Below are 11,750 nucleotides of genomic sequence, written 5' to 3'. Positions count from 1 at the left end.
GGGTCCGTGGCGGAGGCGGCGGCAGCAGCGAAGCCGGACCTCCCCTCGGCCCCCCGGGTGGCTCCGAGGTGGCGGCGGCAATGCGCACGAACGCTCTTTCACTTTTGGGGGGATTTAAACATCCCCCCGATATTTTTTTTTAGTTTTTAGATTTTTGTGCACCCCTGGGGACTGCCCCAAGAGTGCACAAACCTCCCCCGGCCCCCCAGCTGCCCCCGGAGCGCTGATTTAGCGATCCGCACTCCGGGGGCAAGTTCGCTATTAGATATATAGATATATATTATGGCATCACTGGACAGCTCTGCTGTGAAAGAAAGTATAATGCCACCGCCTGTTATTTTGCACAGTAATAGCTGCAGATTTTTGTCTTTTTAAAAGCAGTGGAGAGTAAAATAGTCTATACATTTATGGATCAGCCATGATATGAAATCCCCCGTGCAAAAACAGCTGTCTTGTAGGCTTCAGGTTTATTCTAAGAAATTCTGGCACCTCAAGCATACCTCTGAGCATGCACTGAGTTGTTGCCCTTGAGGATAAAGAAACCCAAAGCCCTGAAAGCAAAGTGCTCCTGGGCATGTACAAAGCCCTTCAGACCCAGCAACTTCCCCCTTATAATGTCTTAATGCAAAATGCGTTATTAATTAATGCATGCACCAAAACATCTCTGCTGCAATTTCCCCCCTGGTTTCGTATCATCAATCCTGACAACCATTTTAAGAAAATAAAATTAAAGTCTATAAAATTCTGACTGGTTGAAAAACCGAACCTGTTAACAGGAGTGCACTAGGTCATTTCTGTTAGATCCAACTTTTGAGAAAAGTTTGAAACCAGCAGATCTCCATCAGGACTTTAAAAAAAAACACCAAGGTGCCGAAACTCATAGAAGGAAATGAAGTTCTCAATCTGTACACTAAAAACTCATGAACTTTTAAACATTTTAAAAAGAATTTTGTCGAAGAGGGTCCAGAACTCTGTTCTGGTGCGTTCCCCCAGAAAAAAAGCCCTGTTCTCCATACGGAAACACCCACAACCATGTGTTGAAAGCTAGATTCCCAAAGGCAAAGGACTACAAGACTCACTGGAAAAGACAATAACGCTAGGAAAAGTGGAAGGCAGCAGGAAAAGGGGAAGACTTAACATGAGATGGATGGACTCAATAAAGGAAGCCACAAAGGCCCTCACTTCGCAAGATCTGAGCATGGCTGTTAACAACAGGACATTCTGAGGGTCATTAGTTCATACAGATGCCATAAGCTGGAAGCAAGTTGATGGCACATAATACATACAGCAAAGTACATACAGTCTATGAGTATTCCACAATTGTGCTGCATAAGTTTGGAATTTGCTGTCATATAATTGTAATGTATTCAATAAGCTGCCATTGAATGCATAATGTGTGATGAACCCAAAAGACAGACCTCCCAGTATCCAAACTCCAAAGACAACAAAACTGGGGCCAATATCAGTCCAATAACACACTCTGAAACATTAGTTATGTATGCTAATACAATTACTTTTATACTTGATTATAGTATCTAAGTATACAAAATATTCACAAGGTATACAACCTAGTCATACAATATCTTAATGTTATACAATAACACGGTAATACAACAAAATATCAATTGCTGCCAACAGCCAGAAGATACTAGTGGAATTCCAAAACATGTGCTGTTAACAGTCAAAAGAATGTAGAGCTTCTTGACAAAGCAGACGGCTTATGCTTGGTTTCGTCTCTTAACTTCCTCAGAAGCAACTTAACTGGTATTGTGTATAAATTTTCTTTACGTTGTAATGTTATTTTCCTGGTTTCTAAAGACTCTTCTCAAGAGTTGCTACATTTAATATAGGGACTAGCCCTTATTTCATTAAACCATATCTCATGTGGGACCTGTCCTTGATAGACTAAGCTTCGAAGCCACAGGAAGTGGTGGCGGCTACAAGCATGGATGGCTTCAAAAGGGAATTAGATAAGCATATGGGGCAGAGAGGTCCATCAGTGGCTATTAGCCACAAGGTATAGATAGGGACTCTGGGGCAAGTGATGCTCTGTCTTCTTGGTGCTTGGGGGGGGTCAACAGTGGGAGGGCTTCTAATGTCCTGGCCCCACTGGTGGACTTCCTGATGGCACTCTGGCCACTGTGTGACACAGAGTATTGGGCTGGATGGGCCTTTGGCCTGATCCAACATTGGCGTCTCTTATGTTCTTATTTCTGTCATCTGGAGCTCAATTGTAATAGTGGGAGATCTCCAGGCAACATCTGGAGGTTGGCCACTCTAATAGCAGTGTACAAGCAATCTGTTACTTAAAGGCAGGGGCGTACCAGAAAATTTTGGGTACTGGGGCATTTGGAAATCCAGGGGGGCGGGAGAGAGAGAGAGGGTCAGGGGAAAGAGAGACAGAGAGATCGCCCATTGGCAGGCAGGCGAAGACGAGAAGGGTCTTTCCTTACCTGCTGGCCACACTCGTTCGCCTTGGCCACTACAGAAGAAGGAAAGCCAGCCAGTGTGATTAATACTCGGTGAGTATGCAATCTCTGCTATAGTAGCAGGCCAGTGAGACCAGTTTGGTGTAGTGGTTAAGTGCACAGACTCTAATCTGGGAGGACCGAGTTTGATTCCCCACTCCTCCACTTGCACCTGCTGGGTGACCTTGGGCAAGCCATAGTTCTGTCAGAGCTATTCTCTCAAGGACAGTTCTGTCAGAGCTCTCTCAGCCCCACCTCCCCCACAGGGTGTCTGTTGTGGGGAGCGGGAGGGAAAGGAGATTGTAAGCCACTCTGAGACTCCGAGTGAAGGGCGGGGTATAAATCCAATCTCTTCTCTCTTCTTCTAATCATACTGGCTGGCTGGCCAGCTTTCCTTCTCCTGTAGTAGCTGAGGTGAAAGAGTGCGGCAGGCAGGTAAGGAGTTGTGGGGCACGGGCCACAAATGAGGGGACACCACCCCTAAATGCCCCACTGTGGCTACGGGCCTGCTTACAGGAGTGAATGTAGAGCTCCTTACCTCATGTCACGTGGGTTCGCAACAGGAAGTCTGTAAAACAATGACAGCAGTGCCGTGACTGTGAAAGTTGCCAGGAAAAGAAAGGTTCCTAACGCCATCAGTGCACGCTTACTTCTGCCAAGAAAATAGAAACCAGAAGCAACAAATGAGACTTTCGTTTCATCTCTTTATCTAGCTATTGAGGCATCAGCCCTCTAACGTACTCAGCATAAGGAAACTGTTTCATTTCTCATCACATACTTGCCTGGTGTAGAAAAAAACGAGCAGAGGGGTTGTTAAATAGAACTGGAAGTCATTGGCAAGGTACCACGTCCATCCATTGCACTGGAAAGGGGGGGAGGGGGGAGGGGGTGGGGAGGGGGGGAGAGAAAAAGAGACGTATTTTTAATTTTTATTTGGAGAATGCATACGCTGCCTCTCCAGAGGCCTGAACAAGGCTGCTCACAAGGGGAAAACGATACCAAACAGTCATAAAAACAACAACATAAATGATCAATGTTAAAAGCAAGCCATTAAACACCCAAAGAGACCAAGACATTTTCGTTGCTTTTCCTTAAGTTTTTAATCACTCCAGTTCTAGTTTTTCATGGTTCTGACTCAGCAGGGGTCATTTTGTAGAAAAACAGGTGCAGGCGCTCATTAGCATAACTCATTTGCATAAGTTATTTGCATATGCCACACCCCCTGACATCACCGGAAGTGTGTCAGAAGGCAACACCCACCGCTCAGGCTCCACTGGACTGTTTGAGATTGCTAGCTATTGGGGGGGGGGGGGGGGAACGTGCAGATCTGTCCTGGCAGAGGAGGGAGGGCTTGTCCCTGAATAAACCTTGGTCTTAAGGTGTAGGGGTACCAGGGGATTGTTTTGGGCCGGGGGGCCGGGGGGGGGGGGGCTCTGCAACTTACCTGGCTACTTCTTGCTCTGACTGAGGGCTGCTGGGAGCGGGGGTGGGGCTTGTTGCATGTACCCACCCCCTGGGCTCTTTACTGCCGGAGCTCTGCTCCTGTGCGCTCCTGCAGGAAATGACCCCTGGTTCTGAGGAGAGTTAAGAAATCACTCTACACTTAATTTGTAAGGGCAGGGGGAGGAAGATGCCATCTCAGAAGGAGGAGGAGGAGAGGAAGAGGAGGAGGAGGAGAAAATTGGATTTATACCCCGCCCTTCACTACCCGAAGAAGTCTCAGAGCGGCTTACAATCTCCTTTCCTTTCCCTCCCCCACAGCAGGCACCCTGTGAGGTAGGTGGGGCTGAGAGAGCTCTCTCGAGAACTGCTCCTGAGACAACAGCTCTGAAAGAACTTGTGACCTACCCAAGGTCACACCAGCTGCTGGATGTGGAGAAGGGGATTCAAACCAGGTTCTCCCAGATTAGTGTCCATGCTCCTAACCACCTCACCAAACTGGTCCTAAAACTGTCCAGAAAGTGTCAGTACCTTGCAAAGAGATGCGGCTCAGTGGCTGAGCACTGGCTTTGTATGCAGAAAGTCCCAGGTTTAGTCCTTGGCATCTCCAGTTAAAAAGTGCGGGGGGACCCACTGTATCTACCAGGGGTGCTGCCAAAATTCTTAATTACTTGCTTCCATATATGAATTTGTGGAGCTCATAATGTTCAGCTGTTCTCTACAAGGGCACCATCACTCCCTCTAGGTCTTTGATTCTCAATGTTAAACAAGATTCTGTGTATATGCATTTGGCAAACCAGGCACCCGCTGTGAAATTCTGACTGATTTTTGCCCGCCAGATGGCCAGGCCCGCCAGCCGAGTGACCTTTCATTTGGAAAGCGCTTAGTCAATTCTCTTGGCTGCATCTCCAAAATGTTCTGTGATTACTGTCCCTCATCCAGATCTCTTCTTCCCACATTGTTGTTGTTGTTGTTGTTGGGATTGGGTGGGAGGAGGCTGACATCTCAACCGGCCCTTTGCTATGACTAGTGCTGTGGGACTGGTGCTCGATAGCTGAAACCGAACTAGGATTACTGGCAGCAATACAATAACACACATCTCCAGGGTACCACCTCGGTGCAGGCCTCAACACTGCAAGCTGGGGAGAAGTGCATGGAAAACAGACGCGCTTTTGCCAAATGCTTGCTCAGAAAGCTCAGAGATATCGAGCCAATGCTAAACGGAGCCAAAGGGAGTTCACATGTTCGTCACTGGTTCTGATTAACCGGTGAAGGAAATCTGTTCATGTGTACCTTCGTTGACAGGCAGCCAGGGTTAAGCCCTAGTACTGAAAACAGATGGCTGTGGTGAGCCCTGGAAAGCAATGTGGCCCAGTGAAGGGAGACATGAAATCTCTAGCTAAGTGCTCAGGGAAGGTGACCTCAGCCAAGTCACCATCTCTCCGTTCGGTTTCCCCATCTGTTAGTCCTGAGTAGCGATTAAAAAAAAAAATCCATGTGCCCTCACAAGGTTTTTAGGAGGTGACGGGAGTTGACAAAATGTTGTCAGCTAGAAATGTGAATCACAGGACTAGGAAGCATCCGTCGAGTTCAAAACTCTGTTCCCCCAAGGGCACTACGGTCGGGGAGTCAAAATCTCCTGGTAATTCCAGGCCCCAGGAATATCAAATTTGCTGTTACCAGGGCCAAGGCGTTTTTGGTGGTGGCTCCTACCTGGTGGAACGAGCTCCCGGAGGAGATCCGGGCCCTGCGGGACCTTGCGCAGTTCTGCAGGGCCTGCAAGACGGAGCTCTTCCACCAGGCTTTTGAGTAGGAGCCTCCGCCACCATTATTCCATCATCGTTACCCCCATCATTGCACCTTGACCACCAATTGTGCGGATATTAAATGGGGTGCGAGACATCCCTGAATGAAAATGGGATGGTTGTGCTGCTAGGAGGTATGCTGTTGGCCTGGAATTAATATCTTTTACCAGACCCCCATCTTGCAACTACTGATTCTGTGACATCTAGAGAACCAACACTTTAGTGTTTTGTATTGTATTGTTTTATTCTGTTTTTATCTGTTTTAACTTTGGCACTCGTGCCTCCTTGTTAGCCGCCCTGAGCCTGGAGTATCCTATTTGTAAAACATCACTGAGGGAAACTTTTTCAAGCTGAAAATATCTAAAGGCCTCATTTCACACATTGTGAGCCTGGCAGTTCCCTAAGACACTTGGGGACGTGTCTACCCACCTAGGCCTGGTTTATGCCTTACTGGGCTACTATTCCTGAGGTGGTGCCCTCCATCGCTCAACAACATGCAATGCAAGTGCAACACAAACATGTGGCTGGATGATTTCTTCCCTCTCAGGAAGCTAGGATAAGAAGATCTCATGAACCAAGCCGTTGAATGCACAGTGTATTACAACAAACGGTGATGTTAAAAAAAAATCCCATATTTGATTTAATTTCAAAATCTTTGCTGTTACACATCCGTGCCCTGAACTGAATGGCACAGGCTTGCCCGATCTGGCCAGACTTTGGAAGGTAAGGAAGGTCGGCCTTGGTTAGTGCTTTGGATGGGAGACCACCAAGGAAGTCCAGGGTTGCTATGCAAAGGCAGGCAATGGCAAACCTGTTGATCTCTTGCCTTGAGAACCCTACGAGGTTGCCATAAGTTGGCTGCGACATCATCATCATCAGACGAGGAGGAGGAGATTGGATCTCTACCCTGCCCTTCACTACCCAAAGGAGTCTCAGAGTGACTTACAATCTCCTCCCCCTTCCCCTCCCCACAACAGACGCCCTGTGAGGTAGGTGGGGCTGAGAGAGCTCTTTCGAGAACTGTTTATGAGAGAACAGCTCTGAAAGAACTTGTAACTGACCCAAGGTCACACCAGCAGCTGCATGTGAAGGAGTGGGGCATCAAACCCGGTTCTCCCAGATTAGAATCCGCGCTCCTAACCACTACAGCAAACTGACATGTTCTACCACCACACACTCTCATTTTCATTATGACTACATCATAGTTTTCATATGACCCCCCTTCCTTCTCCTCTCCCATTGTGGTGGGCAGTGCGCAAAGCAACCAGCTGACAGATGGGCAAACGGGAAGAGAATTTCGAACACTGCCTCTCAGAGGCTGCTGAAAAAACAGCCATGGCCCCAGGGGTGGTGGGAGGAACCAAAGGGAGAGAAAGATTCTCTGCGACTAGGGCCAGGGCTTTTTCGGTGGTGGCTCCTATCTGGTGGAACAAGCTCCCGGAGGAGATAAGGGCCCTGTGGGACCTTATGCAGTTCCGCAGGGCCTGCAAGACGGAGCTCTTCCGCCAGGCTTTTGAGAAAGAGCTGCCACCATCACTGTACCATCACTGTATCACCACCGCGCTGCCATTTTTGGCAGTGCGAACTGGCCTTGGAATTGAAGAATGGACATAGTGAAGACCGACCAAGAAGATACAGTAGATCCTCTGAAACATTGCATTGGAGTCCCTGTCTTGGATGATACATTGTTGTGAGCACCGATTTTAAGTGGAAATGTAAATGTAATTGATTGTTTTGTCTGGTTTTAGTGTTATGTATGGCAATTGCCTCTTGTTAGCCGCCCTGAGCTCATATGGAAGGGCGAGATAGAAGTCAAATAAATAAATAAATAAATTATAGTCTGCTTCTTGCCTGTTTAGCTAACGGCTGCCACCACTGCTGCAATTCTAATATAGGGTTGCCAACCCCAGATTGAAATTCCTGGACATTTAGGGGTGAGGCCTATTGTCGTAGACTGCACCCTCCAATGCAGCTCCCCCCCCCCCCATGCAGAACTGATCTCTGTAGTCTGGAGATCAGTTGTATCCTTGGAGATCTCCAGCCCCCTCCTGGAGGTTTGCAATTCTAAGTCTGGAGCTGCCACAGCAGCATATAAAAAGTGCGTTTGGGAGAACAGAGAAGCTTTTTATGATCCTCTTCATCAGCCCTGCACCGCACTTCCGCCTGCAAAGATTAAATGGGTAGTGGTGACCAGGGCCAGGGCCTTTTCGGTAGTGGCACCTCACCTGTGGAATGCCCTCCTCCTCGATGCTCCCATGGCCCCTACCTTATTCTCTTTTAAGTGCCAGGCTAAAATGTTTCTTCTTAGCCACACTTTTAACTAAGGGGCTTGATCTTTTAAAAATTGTTTTACAGTTTTATGATGCTGTTTTAATGCTGTTTTAATGAATTGATTGATTGATTAAAAATAATTTTAAAAGCCAGTTCATTTTAATTGTTTTTATGTCATTTTACAACTTTATTATGTTTTACTTTGTAAACTGCCTTGAGCAGCTTCTCTGGCGAGGAGACAGATAAATGTTCTAAATTTTTTTTTTAAAAACCTCCCCTTCCATCTGGCCACAAAGAAAATACAGGTGATCCATAAGTGAGTTTCCCAATTGCAACATTTTTTAATTTGTTGTCAGGCGCAGTTTGGATCAAGACTATGCTCCTGATAGGGATCCTAGTTCCTCTAGGAAAATGCCTGGAGATTTTGGGGGCGGAGCCTGATGGGGAGGGGCTTGGGGAGGGGAGGGACTTCAATGGGGTAGAATGCCATGGAGTCCACCTTCCAAGGTGTAGCCAGTTTGGTGTCGTGGTTAAGTGTGCTGAGTCTAATCTGGGAGAACTGGGTTTGATTCCCCACTCCTCCACTTGCACCTGGCTGGATGACCTTGGGCAAGCCATAGTTCTGGCACAGGTGTTCTTGAGAAAGAGCAGTTTCTGTCAAGAGTTCTCTCAGCCCCACCTACCTCACAGGGTGTCTGTTGTGGGGAGGGGAAGAGAAAGGAGTTTGTAAGCCGCTCTGAGACACCTTTGGGTAGTGAAGGGCGGGGTATAAATCCAATCTCATCTCTTCTGCTTCTTCTTCAAGGCAGCCACTTTCTCCAAGTGAACTGATCCCTGTCAGCTGAAGATCAGTTCTAATCTCAGGAGATCTCCAGCCACCACCTGGAAGTTGACAACCATAGCTCCTGGGATGGGTGGGATGAAGAAGAAGGCTTGGTTTTCATACCCCACTTTTCTCTACCCTACGGAGTCTCAAAGGGGCTTACAATTTCCTTCCCTTCCTCTCCCCACAACAGGCACCTTGTGAGGCAGGTGGGGCTGAGAGAGTTCTAAGAGAACTGTGACTGGCCCAACATCACCCAGCAGGCTTCAGGTGGAAGAGGAGTGTGGAATCACACCTGGTTCCTCCAGATTCAAGTCTGCTGCTCTTAACCACTGCACCCTTCTCCTCATGTGCTGTTTCCCTGGGAGAAATCACTGCTTCTTCAAGCTCCTTTAAGCCCATAAGATGGCTCTTTTTCCCACCAGGGCCTAAAGGGAGTTTGGAGACACCAATTTCCCACAGAAAAACAGTGTAAAGGGAAATGGCCAACACCCCCTCTGTCATACCCACATGCCTCAAATCTGATCCAAACTGGGTTTCCAGCAGCTTCTTTTTGAGAAAATATTTCCAGTTATGGATCTCCCAGGTATCATCTAGTTAAGCCTCCTACAACAGTGAAAAGAACAAATCAATAAGAACATCAGAACATAAAAGAAGCCAATGTTGGATCAGGCCAATGGCCCATCCAGTCCAACACTCTGTCACACAGTGGCCAAAAATACCAGGTGCCATCAGGAGGTCCAGCAGTGGGGCCAGGACACTAGGAGCCCTCCCACTGTTGACCCCCCACTCCCGAAACACCAAGGATACAGAGCATCACTTGCCCCAGAATGAGAGTTCCTATCTATTCCTTGTGGCTAATAGCCATGGATGGACCTCTGCTCCATATGTTTATCTAATTCCCTTTTGAAGTCGTCCATGCTTGTAGCTGCCACCACCTCCTGTGGCAGTGAATTCCATGTGTTAATCACTCTTTGGGTGAAGAAGTACTTCCTTTCATCTGTTCTAACTCGATAGCTCAGAAATTTCACTGAGTGCCCACAAGTTCTTGGTACTAGTTCATTCATCCCAACCCCCATTTGTTTTATTTATTGATCTGCTTTATTGATCTAGAAATTTATCCTCCACTTTAACCCCAATGGGGACCGAAAGCAATTTACAACACTGTTCTCCCTTCCTCAGTTTTATCCTCACAACAACCCTGTGAGGTAGGTTAGGCTGAGAGTGTGTGACTGGCCCAAGGTCACCCAGCAAAATTCCATGGCCGAGTGGGGATTCGAACCTGGTTCTTCCAGCTCCTAATCTGACACTCTAACCACTATGCCACATGAATTCTGTTTTTCAGTCAACTGAAAATGAATGCACATCCCTAGCAACAGATAGACTTACTGATTCTGTCCCAGCAATTAAATTGTTAATCAGCAACAGATTGGCCCACCACACTCTTCGGCAGTTGTCCACCTGAAGTTTTGACGGCTCCCATAATGCTCTCCAAGGAACGACGGAATACAAGCCGACCAAAAGACACACAGAGTACATATGGAGTGGCTGAAGTCTGAAACCACAAGAGGAGTGATTAGGTTACTATGTAGAAGGCATCTCTTTTTCAACACCTAGCCAGGCATTGCAACACTTAACACTGATTGCATTTGCAAGGCAGACTCTCTTCCTCCACCTCTATTCTTGAATGCATTTGAAATTCAATTGCAAGACACAGTCAATAACCTAATTTTTAAAAGTTCAGTTATTTGCAACTCAACAATAACATGCAAGGGTTCAGGGCTATTTTTGGGCAGGAACGCACAGGAACGGAGTTCCGGCTGGCTCCTGAGTTGGCCACACCCAGTAGGAACTCATTAGCATAATAGGCCACACCTAACAGCAGACACTCATTGGGATTGGCTACAATTAGGGGTGTGTGGCAAAGAAGTTCCTGCTACAAGAAAAGCCCAGGGTTTTGACAACAGAGTAAACAGAATAAGAAGCAAAAGGTGGATGTGGTTGGAAAGGAGGGTATATACACACCTCCTTCCTTATTTGCTGTCAAGTCGCAGCTGACTTACGGGGGCCTCAGGGCTATTTTTGGGCAGGGACGCACAGGAACGGCATTCCGGCTGGCTTCCGAGTTGGCCACACCCAGCAGGAACTCATTAGCATAATAGGCCACACCCAACAGCAGAAACTCATTAGGATTGGCTACATTAGGGGTGTGTGGCCTAACATGCAAAGGAGTTCCTGCTACAAGAAAAGCCCTGGGTTTTGACAACAAACGGTAAACAGAATAAGAAGCAAAAGGTGGGTGTGGTTGGATGACCACACTTCTGGTAACATGTGGGGTGTGGCCTAATATGCTAATGAGCTGTGTTATCAGGGGTGTGGCCTATTATGCTAAGGGCGGCTTACAAGGGGCATAGCCCATAGATAAAACCAATAAAACCGTAAAAAACATAATCAAGACATTACAATTAAACAATAAAGTGCTTCCTTTTATCAGATGGTCTTAAGTTGTTTTATGATGACTTCCAGCCGCCCCCATTTGGGGGACCACTGTCGAGAGAATCGTCCGAGCCCGTCCACAGTTTTCATTGTCGCGAAGTTCTTATACCGCTGGGTTTCCAAGGGCATCCCAACTACGATGGTATTGCCACCGATGATAATGATGGTGACAGCGGTGGCAGTGGCGGCCCCTACATGAAAGCCTGGTGGAAGAGCTTCGTCTTGCAGGCCCTGCGGAACTGCATAAGGTCCCACAGGGCCCTGATCTCCTCCAGGAGCTCATTCCACCAGGTGGGGGCCGCCACTGAGAAGGCTCTGGCCCTTGTAGCAGCGAACTTTGCCTCTCGAGGGCCCGGAACTACCAACTGGTTCTGGGTCCCCGACCGAAGTGCTCTTGGGGGTATATATGGGGAAAGGCGGTCCCTCAGGTAGGTCGGACCCAGGCCA

At 47.6% G+C, this 11,750-nt stretch overlaps 1 protein-coding gene across 1 annotated transcript in view; it reads right to left on the bottom strand.

Moving 5' to 3' along the window:
* LOC107105805 (nose resistant to fluoxetine protein 6-like) overlaps window positions 1-11,750 on the bottom strand; it is a 41,915-nt gene that overhangs the window by 11,039 nt on the left and 19,126 nt on the right. Inside the window, exons 5-7 of the mRNA XM_015405833.1 lie at window positions 10,197-10,362; window positions 3,251-3,330; window positions 3,007-3,120 (exon numbers count right to left, since the gene is read on the bottom strand). Coding sequence (XP_015261319.1) covers window positions 3,007-3,120; window positions 3,251-3,330; window positions 10,197-10,362 — 360 coding nt within the window. The remainder of the gene's footprint in view (window positions 1-3,006; window positions 3,121-3,250; window positions 3,331-10,196; window positions 10,363-11,750) is intronic.

The sequence above is a fragment of the Gekko japonicus genome, unplaced genomic scaffold (assembly GCF_001447785.1).
Source record: "Gekko japonicus isolate JY-2015 unplaced genomic scaffold, Gekko_japonicus_V1.1 scaffold201, whole genome shotgun sequence".
Taxonomy (NCBI): Eukaryota; Metazoa; Chordata; class Lepidosauria; order Squamata; family Gekkonidae; genus Gekko; species Gekko japonicus.
This window is presented reverse-complemented; position numbering and strand designations above follow the sequence as displayed.